Source organism: Corvus moneduloides, chromosome 3 (genome assembly GCF_009650955.1).
Source record: "Corvus moneduloides isolate bCorMon1 chromosome 3, bCorMon1.pri, whole genome shotgun sequence".
NCBI classification, from domain to species: Eukaryota; Metazoa; Chordata; class Aves; order Passeriformes; family Corvidae; genus Corvus; species Corvus moneduloides.
The window spans coordinates 26,856,072-26,875,899 of record NC_045478.1 but is presented as its reverse complement, the minus strand read 5'-3'; the positions used below and the strand labels follow the sequence as shown (position 1 = coordinate 26,875,899).

The 19,828-nt window shown below is 37.2% G+C and overlaps 1 protein-coding gene across 2 annotated transcripts in view; it reads right to left on the bottom strand.

Annotated features, from left to right (window-relative positions):
* Positions 1-2,946: 2,946 nt before the first annotated feature.
* Positions 2,947-19,828, bottom strand: part of HCRTR2 (hypocretin receptor 2) — a 36,382-nt gene continuing 19,500 nt past the window's right edge. The window contains exons 5-9 of one of the 2 annotated variants that reach the window (XM_032104660.1): positions 14,113-14,228; positions 9,238-9,458; positions 7,796-7,917; positions 6,498-6,698; positions 2,947-5,276 (exon numbers count right to left, since the gene is read on the bottom strand). In XM_032104660.1, the coding sequence (XP_031960551.1) occupies positions 5,083-5,276; positions 6,498-6,698; positions 7,796-7,917; positions 9,238-9,458; positions 14,113-14,228 (854 nt within the window). In that variant the 3' untranslated portion in view covers positions 2,947-5,082. The remainder of the gene's footprint in view (positions 5,277-6,497; positions 6,699-7,795; positions 7,918-9,237; positions 9,459-14,112; positions 14,229-19,828) is intronic. The other variant, XM_032104661.1, reaches the window with a different exon arrangement.

Genomic DNA, 19,828 nt, shown 5'->3' with positions numbered 1-19,828 from the left:
CGGCCCGGGGACAGCGCCCGCCCGGCCCCGCCCCGCCCCGCCCGCCGCGCCGGGCGGCACCGGGCGGCACCGAGCGGCCCCGGGCGGCCCCGGGCGGCACCGAGCGGCACCGAGCGGCACCGGGCGGCCCCGGGCGGCACCGAGCGGCACCGGGCGGCCCCGGGCGGCACCGAGCGGCCCCGGGCGGCCCCGGGCGGCACCGAGCGGCACCGAGCGGCACCGGGCGGCCCCGGGCGGCACCGAGCGGCACCGAGCGGCACCGGGCGGCACCGAGCGCGGCGCACGGCGGCGGGGGCAGGCCTGACAGCCGCCCCTGCGAACGCCGTCTCTGCCCACCTCCTCGGCCAGGAGCAGGCAATAGAGCTTCGCACCCCCGTGAGCGGCCTTTGCTGCCGCTGTCACACCCCCTGCTTACGTTTCTTCTCTTGCCACAAGCGCTAAGCGGGACTGTGTCCAGATGAGACGCATGAGTTCTTCGGCATCTTCCACGGGATCTGGCACTCCCTCTGCACTTAGTTCGCACTTGATCTCCAGAGAAACTAACAGAGCAGGTCTGTGGCTGCTGCCTAAAAGCTCTTTGGAAAATGCCTGTTGCTATGTCCGATCACCTTCTGTAAGCACTTTTCAACACATTTTAGAAGTGAATTTGTTTTCATCTCAGATGTGGAATAGGATCTTCATCAGTTAAGGAGAGAGAAGACATATGGAATATGTTGGACAGCAGACCAGGGGAATAAAAAATTGATCTATAGTCTAGACCCAGACTGGACTATGAGTGTAACCTCAGGTGTTTCACTAAAATACGTCAAAATGTATGGCAGTTTTCCATACAAAAGTCAGCAGCTGACTTGGTACTTAACACTGAAGCAATCAACCATAAAGGATGCAATCATACACCTGCTGGCTTCAGTGTGTGCTCTTTGCTTTTGCAGTGGAAGGAGGAGGAAGCAACAGATCCCTATTGATTTCTCCATGCTACTCATGAATCTTATTTTCACAAATGGCCTATTCCATACAGAACATTTTTAACTGTATTTGATCCTTAAATGCCTAAACTAAAAGATGTCCTAAAATTTGCAGCTTAGCTATCAGAGACAGATATAATGGTTGAAATCCTGTCCCTACTGACAAATCAAAACTTTACCCAAAGTCCAGATTTTGCGTATTTTTCTTAGCTCAGGAAAAATCAATCTTGCATGTAATTTCTCTTCTTTTTTACACAGATTTTTAGCTTAGTTTTTTTAAATTGCATTACTTATGTAAGCTCTTAATGACAAAATTACTAAATATTTGTTTGTGGTTTTTTTAATTGTTCCATAAATAATGTATTACTTCAGCCAATATATCCAACAGCCACAGAAAAACCTAATTGTCAAGTAGAAGGAACAGCCTGAGAGATTAACATAATTTTAGCTGTGAGACAGATTTTCGGTTGGAAAGCTAAATTTGCCTTTGCCTTAAACCACTGTAACATGCAGCAGTAGGTTGTGATACATCATACAGGGAGGGCCGAGTTAAACTAATGTTTGTGTATTCTCCGTCCTATAAAGCACTCTCCAGGTTAATAACACATATCAATGTTGATAATATTAGAGAATGAAATGGTTCTCTCTATGTAGTCCAGAAGAAAAGGAAAAAGATAGCGTTTTTGGAGGTGGAGACAGGGAGATATTATCTTGCATTCATTGTCACTGCAAGGCGCAAGCTTATCACTACAGTGACAACAGTAAAGGAGAAACGGGTCAGGGTATCAGACCTCCAAGGCTGTGAAATAAGTTGAGAGAAAAAGCACCAGAATGAGGGTGGCATAACAATTTGTATCTGCAGGAACAAATATGTTGTGATTTAAACTCTATGTTTAATGCTGCTGTGGACAAGCAGGGACAATGGCATGAAAACTCTATTTCTCCATTTCTCTCCATTTCAATATTAGAATATTAGAAATATTTGAATAGCAAAACAGCTAGAGGTAACAAAACCCAGTTAAGGCTCAGGTTTCAGATAATTTTCAGTATTTATACACTGGATAAGAAATATTCATTCATTATACCCTCTCTTCTCAAAGCTATTTCTACCTCCATTACTGGCTATTGCTCGCTATTGGGTTTATTTCTCCCAGTGATTATTTTAATTTAAAAAGGTATTTCTTGAATTTTGTAAAACTAAAGAAATAAAACCATAGGAATATTTGCATCAAAAAGATTTATTTTTGAATGAAAAATATTTTCATAAAAATTACCAAATATTTGTCTTGATAACCACATTTCACCACTATTTAGCTTGATAACCATAATCTCTGGCAAAAATTAGTTAAAGCTCTCTAGCTATCCTTAGACTTTCAAATCTGATATAACATCTGGTTGTATTATTTGTGTCTGAAAGATATGCTATTTACTCAACAAAAATTGTCCAGAGAAAACCCAGAATCATTTGCTAATGAATGTCTCATCTTTTATTTATCTTCTCCACAGAAAAAGTACTGCTAAGTTAAAGTTGTGGTTAAAAGAAATTCCTAGAAATGTTGGAATATTTTAATTTTGGAGATCTAGGTGAAAATAAGAAAAGATGAAAAGAGAACAAAAGATATGATTTCTCTTGCAAAGACAAAATTGAGGCCAGAACCTCCCTTTCTAGCATGGCACAGAACACCTACAGCCTCCAAAAACTGCCACTGAGCTTTAGTGATGTTCTTGCCTCAGAACTAACTTAGCTAACACAATTTATCCCCCTGGCAGCGAAAAGAAGACAAATTGTGTCAGCAGGTGGTATTCACCCCCTCTTTAGAAACATGCTACTTAGGATTTTTCCATGAGTATCACTAACACTGATATTTTAGTTTTTTGTTTGCTGGCCCAGGTTAGGAGTACTGTACCCTTTTCCTCTCTGGTCATCTCACAGGGATCTGGGCAACACACTTGACAAGGCATAAAACTTTTGCTGGCCTTCCACAGTGACCCATGAACTTTTATTTTTGAAAAGCATACATACTCCCCTCTCATGCTGTCCAAGGTTTCTTAAATAACCATTGCTTTCTACATTCTTTCTCTTTCTTCAAGGAAAAGCTAAAAATACTTTTGCTGAAATAAAAATATAGCTTTGCCAAATTTGGACATAATTGACGTTTTTCAACCATGGGCTGAGATATTTCATGTCTCAAATAAATGATTACTGATAATTATTTTTCAGCTGGGCTGCTATACTAGTTTTTAACTTTTTGACTATTTATTTGCTTATATATAAACAAAAGAAAAACTTACAGTACTTTTAAAATTCCATTTTCCCATATATGTAATGTTTTAATTCAGCAGCTGTTTGTTCAACCATTTCAAACTATATATATAAAAATATATATCTTGTTCCACACTCTTGAAGAATTCTGCATTTTCCATGGTTGAAGAGAAAAATAGCCTTCTAATGGTAAAGGAATTGCAACAGCTATGAAATCAAATCCTGCTGTTCTTTCCACTGTTATTTGGGTTTTATTTTCTTAGAAGAGACAAAGTGAAATAATTTCTTGAAATAACACTGACATAAAAGCTATACTTAAAAAATTAAGCTTACACATAGGAATATTGAAATTCCTACTATTTTATTTGATAGCTAAACATTCTGTCCATTTAGATATTTTTCTTTATTCTTTTTTTAATTAAAAAGGAGTATTCTCTTTTTTCTCTTTTATTAGAAAACTTTAATATACAAATGAATGCAAATCCTTTTCTCTCACTTAACACCAATGTAAACTAGGAGTAATTGCAACAATGTCAAGTAAAACAGCTGTTGGGGAAGGCTAAAGCATAAAGTGATTGAGCACTTCATAAATCTGTATTTGCCATGATAGATAGTACATTGCATGACATTAGGTTAAAGGAAAACCTAGAAAAAATATTTACAAAAGTTAATCAAATAACACTTGGTCTACTAATAATTGGCTTTATAGAAACATTTGAATACATGAGGCTGGCTTCTTTCAATGCCAAATCCTTTTTAATGAAAAAAAGTCCTCTCTCTCATCTTACCCTTTCTTTTGAAAAATCTGGGCTGAAATGCAAGCCACAGGGAAATTGTATCTCAGGTTCTGATAAATTAGCCTTTTTCTAACCAATAGACCGCATTTTTCTAGAAGACTAAGTCTTCAGTGATGCACCATCTTCATCCTTTAAGGAGAAAAATACAATAGATAGTAGGAAGCCCCAGGCCAAAGAGATCATCCCATAAATAAATATTTAAATTTGTTAACTGATTGTATCTTTAGTATTAAATGGCAGTTGAGAGAGAAGTCACGAAAACGAGAAAAACTACTAATGTTTTCTATTTTAAAGATTTTCAGAGATCTTCTGGAGCAACACTTACATACATCATGGACTAAAATGAGCTACCAAAGTTAAAATGTCCTGTCCTTCAGGGGTGCTCACGCTTGTTATTCCTTTTGGCCTGAGTAGGAATTTTGAGCCTATAGCACCTTTGAGCATCACATAAATTTTATTTAAATGGTTACGTTTTAGGCACTCAAATCTGAAGAAAAAAAAAGGCTGTTTAGTGTAATCTTATGAAAACGTGTGACTTTCAGCACTTTGGATTCACATCTTAGAAGCATGTCTGTACTTAGAAAAGTAATGTGGGCTCTCCCCAAATCAATCTGAAGTTCCATAATAAACGTAGAACTTACTACAAGTGGATTTGAAGAAAAAGAAGTGCAAAGTAATGCCAGAATATCACTAGTGCATAAGTAAGCATTCCTTGTACGAGTCAGTCATTTATAGAAAGAGGATATAAATAAATGATGTTTGAGACTCTTTCAAATACTTAGATTTCTCTATATGATACATTTTAGAACATTTCACAGCATCTAAAATATATAAAAATAAATATCTACATTATTTACAAAGTATGATACAATCCAATCTTTAAAAAGAATTGTAAAGACATGTTCTTTAGCTCATACTGAGGTAAGTAGGTTTCTGTAACACTGAGAAGAAAGAGGATAGGCAGTTATTTTGAAGGAATCCCTTTGTCCAGGTGTAGTCTGTACCACAGCTTAAAGCACATGACACTCTCTGGCAGTTGTAGTGTGTTGAGCCAAAATCATCCTTGCTGTAACTCCATCGAAGTAAGTTTAGTTATGCTAGGGACGAATTCAACCCACTCTGCATTCTCTGTTTTGACAGTGTCTTCTGCAGAAACCCTCATGGCTTCATCTATGTTTGAAGTCATGTTCATCCCTGGTATGTGGAGATGCAGTTCCGCTGATTTCAATGGGCTGAGCATAGCTGGGATATCTGTAGATAAAATAAAGATTTTAAGATCATTTCACTGTTTGTATCAGGTGGCTGACTAACTCACTTACTGATTGTCTCTCTCTGGACACTATGCAGGTGGTAATTTATTAACAAAATGGTCTTTCAGAAAAAGTTTCAAATTGCATTTGAAAATTTTAAGTGAAAACTTCTTGACTGAAGACTAAGGGCATTTCTGATGCATAAATCTTGATTTTTTTACTTTACAACATTTTCATATGTTCTACTACTTATTAATATGCACTACTTAGTAAATTGTCCTGTGGTTCCTTATCCAGATGCCCCTCTGACCAGCAGAGTGCCACAGCTTCCTGTTTACAAGTCAATCATGGAATCATCAATAGCTTGGGTTGAAAGAGACATTTAAAGACCATCTAGTCCAACTCCCCTGCCGTGAGCAGAGGACAGAGAGAAGAGAATGATGATAAATGAAAAGCAAAGGGTAGAATATAATTTACAGCCACACTGTCATATTTGTTTCATATTTGTAACTTTGCTTGTGCCATACATAAAGGAATGGCAACACTACTGAATTCAGGCAAAAAACTCCATTCCTTCTACAGTAAGTGAAAAGTGGCTTCCCAGCTGCTCCTGAACACATGCAATAGCCTACCTAACAGGAAAAAGAACAGAAAACGTTGGAAAATAAATTAATGTGAATTTCTTATTTGATCAGCCTAACTCACACCAGAATGCATGCTAAGCAGATGATTTGAAGTAGTAGTTTATCATCAGGTAGTTTAATCTGTACAACCAATTTTGTAAAATATTTGTTATAAAATATACCACAACTACAGATAATTAGATCAGAGTAGAATACAGCTGTTTATAAACACAGTCCAATGATAGAGAAAATGATTTTCATACTTTCAGGTACTTGTTCTTTGTTTACTTAGGAGTCTAAAAGAAGTAGGGATCCAAAGAAAATATTCGTATAAAATATGATTGCTTTATTGCCTCCCTATCTGCAACACAACTTTTGAAATAAATGTGATTAAATTTTCTTTCATCAATATATAATCAAAGTTATGGCATATTCTATAAAATATTTATTTTAATTTTCTTACAATCAGTTCCTAATTTTAAACACCCTTCTCTCTTTGTGCTCAGATCCCAATATTGATGTATGCACAATTAGAATTCACTTCTGTGGGATCAAAAGGCATAGGGACCAGATACTAACAGTGGTAATAGATGCAGTACCATTTGATGGAATTGTGTTTATGTTGGTCAATACAACGTGTTCTGAAAGTTTTGAAACGTTATCAAAATTGCTGATCTGGGTGGTCAAGGATTTCCGACTCTCTGTACTGGCACGACCTCTGGTGAACCGTTCGTCATGGTGGCTGCGAATGCCAAAGATGCAACAGGAAAATGCTGCTTTAAATTCTTCTCTAAATTTCCCTGTCAACCACAAAAATGACTCATGAAAATAATTGTACTATAAACCGCACTTCATCAAACTTTATAGATTTGGTTATAAAGGAGTTATCTAAAGCAAAATTAATGCAAACCACCCAGATGCTCTTCTAATGCAGAAGTAGAAAATCACAGTTTAATCATCTTGGAGAAAGACAGAAAAAGGATAACCTTTCTAAGAAGATATGTGAAGTGTGATGTGAAGAATGAATTATTCTTGGCTAGACAGAATGGACAGACTAGAACGATTAATGAAATCAAGTCATAGATAGTCTGCTGATTAATTACATATGTAACAAAAGAAATAATTGAGCAAATATAGGCTTAAATGATTGAATCTTTACTTGACATGTGAAATGAGAGAGCATGGCTAATTTGTGTTTCATCATTAACAGATTTTAAAATGAGATTCACAATGTTTGAGAGTCCCATGCTTTTGGGGCTCAGAGGAAATTGTACAGATCATTCTCATACTACACACCACAAAAAACTAAAGTGGGCCAATATGTAGTGAGGATCAATAGGTTTTGCCTCCCTGTATTTAGCTGCAATACTACCATTTCAGGTTCTGATTCTGCTCTCCAAGCCAAATGACACAAACTAAGACAAATCTATGCTAGTGAGGAAGCAGCATCCTGGCTGATTCTTTGAAGTTGAACCTAGATGGCACAGTCTGGTCATGCAAGTACTATGAAAAAATCACAGCCTCCAAATCCCAGTACCTGCATATAACATGCCTGTTGGGGACAGCCTCTGGACAGTGCTACCTGCCAGACAGCATCTAGGGAGTGTTTAGAGGAATGGTAATTGTTTCACATCAAAGTCATGCCAGGAACTTCTCTGTCACATTAATGTCATGGACAGTCACATTCTAGCACTTGGACTCAGGCCCTGGCAATGTCTAGGTTACTTATAGGTAGATAGCCTGAAGGTAATGAGATACTTCAGGCAACTTCTTCTAGGAAGAGGATATAGCTCTGACTGGAGGAGCTGATCTGATGTTACACAGTCATTAATATTTGCTATGGCTCATTACATTCAAATTATACATTAAACTTGAATTCTAGGTAACTGTAACTTACCACTGAGGAAGTTATAAATAATAGGATTGGCTGCACTGTTTGCATATACAAGCCAGTGTGAGAACATGAACCAGGCGTATACAGTTTCTCTGTCATCAGCATGATTAAACATCCCCAAAACCCTACAGAAAGAGAAAAGCAAACCTGAAAGATGGCAAATTTAGAATTAATTTTAAAAGATTTTACAACTTCTAGCCTAATTTTATCTCTAATGACCTATTTACAGTACCACAGAAAGGCTGATTCAGCAGTGCTCTCTTACTTGAGAGAATGAAATCCTTTCCCCATTCCTCAGCCTTCTGTCTTGGTGGTTTAGCACAAAAGAGACTTTACTTTGCTATGGTGAAGGTGCACAACTTTTCTACCAAGTAACCAAAGTCATCTGGTGTCAGATAAGCCAAGAAAAGACAGGAAAAGTTGCTTTTGATGTACTCATGTCACTGAGGTTCCTGGCTCTAGGCCCACTCTCCAGTACACTCTCTAGACCATTCTCCAAATCTCTCTGGAATTGAAAAGGCATTGAACAAACCTGAGACCACTGTAGTAGCTTCTATCCTCCAGGGAAAACTGCATTTCCCAGACTCTTTACACATTACTTTTGCTTTTAAGTGAAAATCTAACTCCAGGCCTACTCTGCTATTGTTGCTGAGGCAGCCTGTGTATTTCCTCTGTTTCAGGTTATAGGTGCCCTGAACCATCTTCTGGAAGTAGTTTGCTCCCTACATTTTCTATGAAGGGACTTGAGAATGAAAAGTATTTAAATTAGGCCTCAGGAAAGGGCCAGAATTGAGTGAAATGTATTTAAGCCTTGAAACTATCCCTTAAAAACGAAAACGTTCCAGTAACATTCCAATTAAAAAAACACGAATAACATGCTCGTTATTTTTTAGGATGTTCAAATCTTCTGCTATATAAAAACCAAGAGTGTACACAATTATGTACCAAATTAACAGAGAGAAAAAAAGAGAATACAGCTTCATAGGACCAACTGAAGGGTTAGCCTAAGGCCTCAAAACTTTACATGAGTAGCTTAGGTTTGAACTCAGGATTTCACAGTCCTTGGAGCCAAGCCACAATACTACACTCTGCTGCTAACCTTCAGCTGCTGCTTTAGGTGACTGCACTTCCATGGGGGCATTTACAGCAAACAAGCTGTAATCCCATGTAAATGATGAGGTTTAATGAGGAGATAGGCTAGATCATTTTCATGAGGAAGATCTTGCAAATAAGAGTTCCATAATCTGGCCTCTAGTTTAAGTACTATGGATAGGTGATATATAATATTTTCTTGCAATTGTATGCTTATTTTCCACTTCTTTATCATGCAGTAGGTAAACTTATCCTTCAAAAGTATCTTCCAGAATAAAAGAAATCTTGTAACAGAGGATTGGTTTTAGACAGAAAGCTTTAACTAAGTGTTTATATTTGGGGATAAACTTTACCTTTTCAAGACATTGAGGATGCTAATTGGTAGATAGCAAAGTGCAAAAACCAGAAGGACAACCATTAGCATACGTGCTGTTTTCCTTCTTGCACGAATCTGTTTTATTTCAGCTGCCACAGCACTAATCTTTGACTTTGTTGATTGTCCCAGACCTCGGGGCTGTGCTGAGGGCTGCTGAGGCTTCCATTTCTTCTGAACAACAGAAGAAGTACCTGGGATCTAAGGAAGACAAAATAAGGGGCATTTTGAAAAACATTTTTAAAAACTGATTTTGTCTGTAGATATAACAAGAAAAACAGACACGTTGACATACACAATGTAAGCTCACAGGGATAAAAAGGATTTTTAAATTAAATTGATTGATGTAGCTGCAAGAAACAAACCAAATTTCAGACACACTAGAGGGACTGCATAAAAAATTGTTTTATACACAGGTATCAACAGATGTCCTCAAATTTTTTTTCATCCCACATACCTTGCCTTGCTTGTATCTTCAGACTATCAAAATTGCCAACCCTATTGCTGCAAATTATGTTGCTATAAAGTTCTACATTAAAAGTTTTGTTGTATAGCAGAGTTTTTCCCATTAATATGCTGCTAATATAAGATACTAAACAGTTTTTCAGTACTGGAAAACAAGGATTTAAAGCCTGCTTAGCTTTAAGTGCTATAAAACTTCCATACATGCAACCTAAATGACGGTGAAGTAGCTAAAGAAATCACAGCTGAAGTGTGGATCTCTCTGCAAAGTTCTTCAAAACTGAGGGAAATAATGGAAAAGTGCCAAGACACAGTAAGAATTAGATTAGTCAAAGACATGTTGCAATGAGTATGTGTAGCACCATGCTATTAAAAAAAAAATTGGTTTTTGTTTTCTGTGCCCTCACAAAAGACAAGCTAAGTAAAACAATTTTGCTTCAGTTCTTCTAAATTACTTCCTGCCTGCAGTGAAATGTGAAAGACTGCAGATGTCAAGGACTTTCTCAGAGAATTCTATTACTATTACATCTAAAATATTTTCAATGTCATACAGTGTGAAAACCTTTTGGCTAGAAATACAGTTTTATTTATGTGTAGTACAATTGTGTGTGGGGTGACTAATCTCATGTGAAATATTTCATGTTCAAAAGTATCTGGAAAGTTCACATTGTCTATTGAAACATTTAAAAAAAAAATAGGGCTCATCCACACAAACTGATCAGAAAAGGATGAAATTTTTGATGTTTATTTCAGAAAAATAAAAGTAAGCTAAAAAGTATGCACATTCATAATTGTTCTAGAAAAGCTACTATGTTGGGGTTTTGGTTGGATTTTGTGGGGGTTTTTTTGTTTTTGTTTTGTTTTGTTTTCCTTGTTGTTTGTTTTGTGGGTTTGGTCTATTTATTTATTTGTTGGGGCGGGGGGGGCGGAGGTTGGGTTGGTGTGACTATCTTCCTTGCATAGACAAGCCCTTAGTTCAGCATTTATGTGAAACATCAAATCTGATTTACAACTATTAGAACATTTTGGCAAAATTGCCTTGTAACGGGCAGGAAATCAATGAAGCAAAAGTGGGGATAAGTTGTAACATTTAGTTTTTCTTCTGTATCTGTGGGCTTAAAACCACTCAGCCCTTGCACTTCTACTGTGGGTTCCCATGCATTCAGCTGAAATCAGCACCTATCAGCTTCATAATTGCACGTGTGTCCTACTGCAAGGGATTTACCCTACTAAGCTGTGGGGTGTAGCAGAGAAGTGATAGAATGAGAGGAAATGGTCTCAAGTTGTGCCAGGGGAGGTTTGGATTGGATATAAGGAAAAATTTCTTCACAGAAAATGTTGTCAAGCCTTGGAACAGGCTGCCCAGGGAAGTGGTTGAGTCACCATTCCCAAAGGTATTTAAAAGGTGAGTAGATGTGGCACTTAGGGACATGGTGTAGTGGTGGACTTGGCAGTGTTAGGTCTATGGTTGGATTCAATGATCTTAAGGGTCTTTTTCAAGATAAATGTTTCTATGATTCTATATGTACAAGTATACACAAGTGTACACATGGGAGCATAATGCATATATTTGCTTGTTGGTAATGAATCAGTCACAGAGATACTTTTGAAGCATTTGTGTAATTCCAATGTTTTACGAAAAGCTGTTTTACTATTAGCTGTGAATAAACAAGTACTACAATTTAGAGTTTCTTATGCACCTTTTCTCTATCCCCTCAGATAATTATTAAGGGGTTTATAACCAAAGAAAATTTCTCAAATGTAGTATCAACTTGCAAAGATTGGAAGGGCATACTTCAACTACCAAAATGAAAATGGATAGAGTTCCTAGTTATTAATACAGTGGGTTTTAGTGTCAGTGCATCTGGACATCATTAAATTGAAGCATACTTGGAACTTGATAACACAAATTATGTATCAACATAAGTCCATTCAGTTCTATTTGTTCAGAAGTTGTTTCTAATCTACTTAAAATCTTCACAAGAACATAGACTTCTAAATCACTGCTTCCTTGCTAATAATTAAATTACCAAAATTTCTAGTATTTTTTTGCACGATTGTTCTTGTCTTTATAAAGGTGAAACGTTAATTCAAAGATCTGCTTGAATTACACAGTGAGAAATTTTAGGAGCTCTTACACAAAGTATGGTAACAATAACTTGTAAATCAATCATCCAATTTTCATCTGAAAATTTGCATATGCAACACATTATATTTTAAAAAAGAACCTTTAGAAAAAATGTAGGGCATAGAAAGCATCTACTGTTTGTTGTGTTTTTTCTATCATATGCATCTTAAAATTTCATTGTACCTTGAACTAGGATCACTACATTTAACTGAAGTTCTGGTAAACAGCATGATTTTTTAATTGAAACTGTTACCAAAGAATACACTTAGAGCACTGCATTCATTTGTGCTACATGACTGATTACAGCACACCTGCTGCACTTAGAAAAGTGCCTGATGCCTGCAGCCAAGTCACAGTTGATAATAGATGTGCAGTGGTTTTAATTTCACTTAGTGCAGCCTCTTATACATAGTGCTATCATCTATGCCAGGCAGAGAGACATCTGTAATTTGGCACCACTGATAGTACTAAGCCTGCAGTAGAATTTCTCTTTTCACCACTGAAAAATAAAGGATCATCCTAAACTTGTCAGCATGCAAGACAAATAGGGAGAAGAAACCTTGTGAAGAACAAATAGACCAGCTAAAACAACTGGGGAGTGGAAGTGGGGGGGGGGGAACCCAAAAAAGGTTGGTTTTCAGTCATTCAACTTCTGCTCTGCATCTGAGCCAGCATTTTCAAGCTCTGTGTAGGTCAAGAACAACTGCTTTTCATTAACTTAGTTAATTAAGAGCTTGACAGGGTAGGCAGACTGTAAAGAAGGTACAGAAGAGAAGGTTAAGAGGGATTCTGGTGGTAAACTCATTGGGTGATACAGGACGGATTCAGCAAGGCAGAACATATTAGAGCTATGTTAGACTGAACTTAGTTTCAAAACTAAGCAAGAAATCCTTTGTTCTGGAGAAGAGTCCCCTCAAACTGTAAAGGTTAAATTTTATCTCCAAGCTATCTTGTTATTTAATCTTAGCAATCTAAGAAATTAAAAGCAAAAATAATAATTTAAAGCTGACAAGCACAATAAACAGAAATTTTCGTTTAACCTAATCTGATTAGAAGTGACAACAATTGCTGTTATGACTTATGGATGATAACAAAAAGCCTTAAAGTGGATTTGGTATTTCCTGTATATGAGTTACCTGCAAGAGATATATTCTGTCAGTATAAGATCTGATTTTTAATTTTATCATATATATATTTAGAAATCTAAAGTCTATTTGTGATTTCTCTGAGGAGTCAATTTGAACTGCATAAAAAATGTTGATGGGGCAGGTATTATCCCCTGCCCAGAACAGCCTCAAATTTGGATAGTATCAGACATACTGGTGAGAGAGAAATTTTTCATGCCTGCATGTTGATGGAAATATCAGCCACTGTTAGAGCCACTTGAGAGGGAATATCTTGCATCATTTCTTCAACAGGAGGAGTTTATTGTCCTTTACAAAATGACAGGGCAGCTGGTGGTGGACTACAGCTATACATAAATCCTGGACAAAGCAGAAGACAGCAGAGAGTACCATAGACTGGTGCATGACAGCTTACAGTTCACACCCACAAAATAATTTTGAAAGATTCCTGGAAAAAACTACATCTTTTTTGCCACTTAAAATCAAAGGTTCTTTGTCTGTTTGACTGCTTGATGGGTATTTTTGTTTGTTTTGTTTTGTATTCCTCTTTTCTTTCCTGTATTTTTAATTTGAAGCTTGAAAAAAACAGATGTTCACATTAAAAGTCATGTCAATTATTTGTCATAAATTCATATCGAATGTTACTGATAACAGCCAGCTTCACATCAGGCAGTTCCAGTCTCCCAGTTGTGACAGTTGGACCTTCTAGTTTAAATTTTGTTCATATTGGACCTGCCTTACCTAAGAAAAATAAAAATAAAAATAACAAAATGAGGTGGTCAATCTTAAATTTTGACTGCTAGAGGAGATTTTAGCAGTATAAATAAGGTCACTGAAGGTATTTTGGTAAGCATCAGATACAGTGGGGGAGATCTTTCTTCTACCTATATCCAACTTTGCTGTTGCCTTTTGCTTCCTTTCTCTCTAAGGGAAAGTCCTTCATAGACAAGAGCAAGGGGTTTACATTCTGACTGCCTTTTCAATACATCTGAATGCCTATCCAAGGTGGCTGTATACCAGCACAGATGTAAAAATCAAAGTCCTAAGTGACAACATGGGGTTTATAAAGAAAGAGGTTGTACATGGGAATCTACACAAAGGTGAAGGAGCAAGTAAATAGAGCCAGTGCTAAGTGACTTACCTGGCGACACCACAGCTTTCGGAATATCTGCAAATAGGCCAACACCATAAGACACAGTGGTGCCATGTATGTCACCAGAAAAAAGCATGTGTGATACATTTTGGGGTAAACCTCAGCTGGAAAGAGATTCAAATAGGAAAGGTGCATTTAAATATACATACATTTCAAAATCACCTTAAGAAAAATTATTCATAGAGATATGCATGTATTTTTCAACCTAATAGGATATAATGGAAGATGCACCCAATAATATCATGGTCAAGATTGCTTTTAAATCATTTCTAGATACACTCTATTAGAAACATGCTTTTTATCTCAAGGATTTCCTATATCACATTATTGATTTCTTATCATAGTATTACTTTACGTATGAAGTCTTAAGAAGTTTTACTTTTTGTTAAAACAGTGATGAATTCATTTTATCTAAAAATGAAAAATTTGTTATATAAAAATAGGTGAGCAATCATCCAATCTACCTCACCTTGACATATTTAACAGGTTATGTAATTGTCTTTAGTTTTAACTCTGCAAAGGCTGCTACGTATCCCTGAGTAAACTGCACAGTCTCTCGCCTATAAAGACTGCAAATGCAAACTGCAGCACACAGGACACTGATGGGAGGAGAGACAGGCATTTCATAAATCACTCTTTGGTGGCAGAATATATGTGATTAAGACTCAGTAATTAATTATTATGATTAAATTTAAAAAATAGAATCAATACATTCAAGAGCTTTAAACCTAGGAAATCTCCAAGATGGTTTTTGACTCAGTTTTAACAATAATGAGTTTGGTGCTCTACTTTCCCACGTATCTCTTTTCAAAAGACTACTTATGAATGTTATTTGCTTAGAAACAACCATCTCAAAAGTGCTGTGAGTGTATGCAGTTTTAAGAATGTTGGATCTTAAGCTCCATCGGTAGTTTATACCAGAATGTGCAGTGCCTGAAAACTTGTCTTCTCTTTTGTAACATTAAAGGTAGTTTGCTATTATCAGTTGTTGGTATTAATGAAACTTAACATCTATTGATGGCCTCAGAAAAGGAATGAACATTATGGAGAGTAAAAATAAATAGAAGAAGAAAAACTGCACCCCATGAGCAGTTAAACTGCAAGATAATCCTAGGCATTGCATCTTGGCTAGAGTAAAGAAGGAAAGTTTATGTTAATTTCCAGAATTTCCAAATGTTTCAGGATTATAAGATCTACAAGTGAAATTCTATACTGATTGCTTTAATTAAAAAAAAAAATATACAGAAGAAAAGAAAAAATATGGTTACGTGAGATCAAAACTTTGGTGCGTCAAAATTATTTTCTGCCTGCTAAAGTGACTGAGACTGTGGACCCTATCAAAGAAGAGCATGCCAGGAGAATCTCTGAGAGTTTAATCAGACAAGGATATACAAAGACTTTCCCCATAACTCTCATAGCAGGGAGGAGAACACCATCATGTTAATTCCAGGCTCACTCTCAAATGCAGATTTGCGTAATCTCACACTTGTCATTGGACCTGAAAGTGCCAGCTGGTTCACCAGTCAGAAAAACTTCAGGATCAGGGAGATGGAAACTTGCTACAGCAAAATCCAGCCAATGTTCATTCCCACCAAAGGTAATAGAGATGCTGCCACTGACATTTGATAGTTTTGATGGATCAAGGTTAAAAAATTCAGGTAAGTATTTGACTTCTTACTTACTCTAAGATCCTGTAGCAAACCAGCTTACCAACTCCTAACTAGCCGCTGCAGCTACTAGCTCTTGTCAGTGTTCCTGGGGAGCCAGACCATTTGGGGCAGGTATTTTATAATTGGTGTTAACCTGAGATCATATGTTGGTTGATGATCTCAAAATTGCTTCTGCATTCCAGTAAATGCAGCCTCACAACAGTCCTGTTAGCCAGGGAAATGCCAACATGCATGCTTCACAGGTGGAGAGATTAAGGAGAAACTGGAGTAATGTGACTTACTGGGATCACAGGAGGTCAGAATTGAAAGTACATTCTTTCTGCTCAGGAGGAGGTGCCACCTGCCTCATCAGTACTCTGCTGGCAGCCAGACCCCTTTCAGGTAGGACGGTACATATTTAAAAGGCCATCTGGAGTTTATGACTTCCAATTTAGCATTCCAAGTAAAGTGAAACATTAAATGAGCCTAGCTATCTACAAAGAACTAAGGACCAGGTTGGAGGAAGATCCTAACACTTGCCTTTGAAGTTTAGCCACCTGGAAAGTGCCAGCTGCTAAACATCAAAGGAAACCTGTCCCCTCCTCCACCCAGGGCAAAGCCCTTTGCAGAACTTTTCCCTAAGAAGCATGACTCTGTTTAGCTTCTCAAGCCAAAGAAAAGCTTTAAAGCTGTTTGACAATCACAGCAGCAAGAAGGAGGAGGGCTGGCTAAGGATACCATTCATTTATCAAGTAAGTGAGTTCCAGGCTCCTTGAATGCAAACATCAATCAGTCTGTGGTCCTGCCTGATTGGGATGGATGAAACTCTTACTGCCAAGCAGCAGAGGAGAAAAGTGTCCTTGCCTTCCATGGTCATGAAACAGACTTCAGGACAGGGGAAGATTGTTCTTAGCTGGAGTAACCACCTCTTTAAGAATAAAACAGTGACTCTCATGTCTCTGGCTGCTGTTGTATTGAAAAGAGAGAATAAAACATAAAGCAAACAGGTGTTCATAGGGGTTGGACTGGGTTCAGATCAGCATTCCTACTCAGCTTCATTCATAAACTATAATTACCCGATAAAGGATCAGTAGGTTAAAACAAGCTTTCTTCTGTCTACTGCAGGGGTTATTAAATAGATCTTAAAATTTTCTAAAGCTCTCTTCTCCACACTGTCTTCCAGTCCCAGCCTGGCATTGGTAGATTGAAACTACAACTTCTGGATTTTTGCCAAAATTTTACTATATTTGTGTAAATACATACATACATGCATACATATATTTATTTAATCAAACTGAAATAAGCAGGCTCAAAACATTTTGATATGTCTAGAAAATGAAACAGTCTCTTAAGCCACAGGTGCTTAACGAAATTGGTACTCATGACAGCTTTCTTAAGAGTAGGGAAAAACAAGACTATCAAGTTTGTTGAGCGTCAGTAGAGTTCCCAGGTTCCCTAGTCTCAGGAAGATACCTGTGAGGTTTTGGAGTTACTAATATGGAGAAGCAATGCAACTAAAAGTGTATATTTTTAAGATAAAGCTTAATAATTAGGGATGTTAGGAAGTGGGTGCCCACAGCAGAGAAAAATCAACCACACAATGCAGTGCTTCCAAACTAAGTTCCTATGTCGGAGTACTTACGGTTAGCTAATACTAAAATTACATCTTGAAACCTGATATATTGTGCTTGAGTTATCGACTTACAATAACACCAAGCATAATTTTAGTATTAGAAATATTCTGACTTCTTTCTGCATAAAAATATCCCATGAGTTTTTTCAGTAAACTCTGAACACTTTGATAAACAGGATGTATAAAGCTTCTTGTAGTACTGCAATTTCCAGCTATTTGTTTTCCAGAATTAAGACAATGTGTTTTTGTACTATTGTATGAGTAGTCTAAGAGGAAATGGAACACAGAGTCTTCCCTTTGTTTCCATTCAAGCATGTAGTTTTGGGAAAGGATTATCTCCATATTCTTTTTATCATTTGCAAAGGGCTTGGCTAATGCACTTTGGCTAACACTCTCTTCTTGAACAGCTCTAAGACAATGTACTTAGCTGACTTGGACACATGGTGAACTCATTTTAATAAACTTTTATTTTGGCACTTTATCATCAAATTCAGCACATAGCAATTACAGGCTATTATAGAACTGTGGCCAACTCTGGCTCCTTAAGTGAGCCTGCATAGGTCACATGTTGGATCCTTCTGCATTCCCAAATAAAATATTGTTATTAGACAGTACTCAAGATGAAAAACTCTTAGCCTAGAATTGGCAATGAATTTTACATTCAGGAATGCCAGAAGCAATTATAAAGAAATTGAGCCCTGTTTTAGGCTGAACTATTGCTCCATTTGCAGTCACTGGCAGTTCTCCAAGAGCACACTCAAATCTTATTAGTCAGGGTGGCGACTATTTGTTCACCATTAAGGAGCCCAAGTGTCACAGTGCTGATCAGACCTTCCCTCCAGACACTCATCAGACTGTTATGGTCTTCGGCACGTAGTCCTAAGTCTGTGTAGGGTACAGTGTTCTCTCCTCCTTTGGCATCTCTGACATCTTCCTGGACATGGATTCCAGTTAGTCCTCCATAGCACTTCATGTTTCAGTGGCCCTGGGGTCCCAGAATTAAAAGAGACTTCCAAAACACTTTGGAAAGTCTCACTAAGCATCCTCTTTTTGCAGTGCCAATCTTGAACATTCACAGTTTAACATCCTTGGAACATGTGGTGTACATGATACTCTGCAAAGATTTTATCAGATGTACTCTAATTTTAGACAACATTAATTATATGCAGCTCTAAACAAAGCAATAAACACCCAAATACAATCCCTTTCTCTAAATTGACTCTCTTATAGGACTTTCTCAGGGTCTCTTGAGAGTGGGCAACATCTACATCTCCACTTTCTCTTTTCAAATACAGGTTATTTGTGGCAGCATGAATTTTTTTCTCCTTCAGCGTCCTCCTAGTTAGCTCTTTCTTTGACCCTCTATATTTGCATAGTCAAAAAAGGCAAAACAAAATCCAACAAAAATGCAACTATTTTCTTTAAAAATATTAGCTCTTTATTTCTTCTTCTGGCTTTAAGACTCACCAGTCTTTTCAAAATGCTGCCTTGTTACCATGTTCTTTTGTCCTTTTTGGGGGCCTTTGTGATTTCAAACCCTATTTTTCAGTAGAAAAACTGCATATTCTATGCTTTGGCCTAACTCAGAGTCCTTAGATACTTTCAACAGATTGGAAACTATTTTTTAATGATGCTCGGTTCTCTATAGTCTGAAAGGGATGTGTGTATATATGTATATGTATATATATTATCCTCATTGAGAAAATATGGTTAACTCTACTTTTACTAAGCAATTCCATGATTTTGAGAAATCTACTTGTAACTTAATGCATATAAAGATTCTTCTTTCAAGTTACTGTGATAAGCTATTATTAGAACATGGAGATTTTTTTAAGGATATCTGAAATGCACCAGCAGAATAACTAGCAGTGCCATTATAACTAGCATTGCCATTACTCATCAAAGAACTATTCACTAAAAGAAGAATTATTCATTAAAAAGGCAGCAAGATAAAAATAAGATTGTTATCTTTCAGTGGAGCGAAAAGCTTCCAATTTCAGAAAACTTTTTAATATAAAATTATTTTTTTCATGCTCTAAATAATAATTTTAAAAAATTGGAGTGTTTGAACTTCCTTTCTGAAGTCACACACAAAAAAATTGATTCTATATGTGCCTTGTTATAACCCTCTCTGTCTCTCCAAACATCCAAGTGAAAGCTCACATCATAACCTGAAGACCAGTAGATTTAAGTTTAGACTAATACACTCCATAGGAGTAGAGTCTTGCAAGCACGTGGGAGGTTGGGTTGGTTGGTTTTTGTGGGGTTTTTTTATAGAGTGGGTGCTTCCCCTCAGGCATATCTTTGGACTGCAACTACTTCAGCACAACTGAACAAGAGGCACTCTTTAAAATAGTTCTAAGCCAACTACAGACTCTGTAGTTCAAAAGCAGCACTTTCCCATTGGGAATCAAAAAGTGGC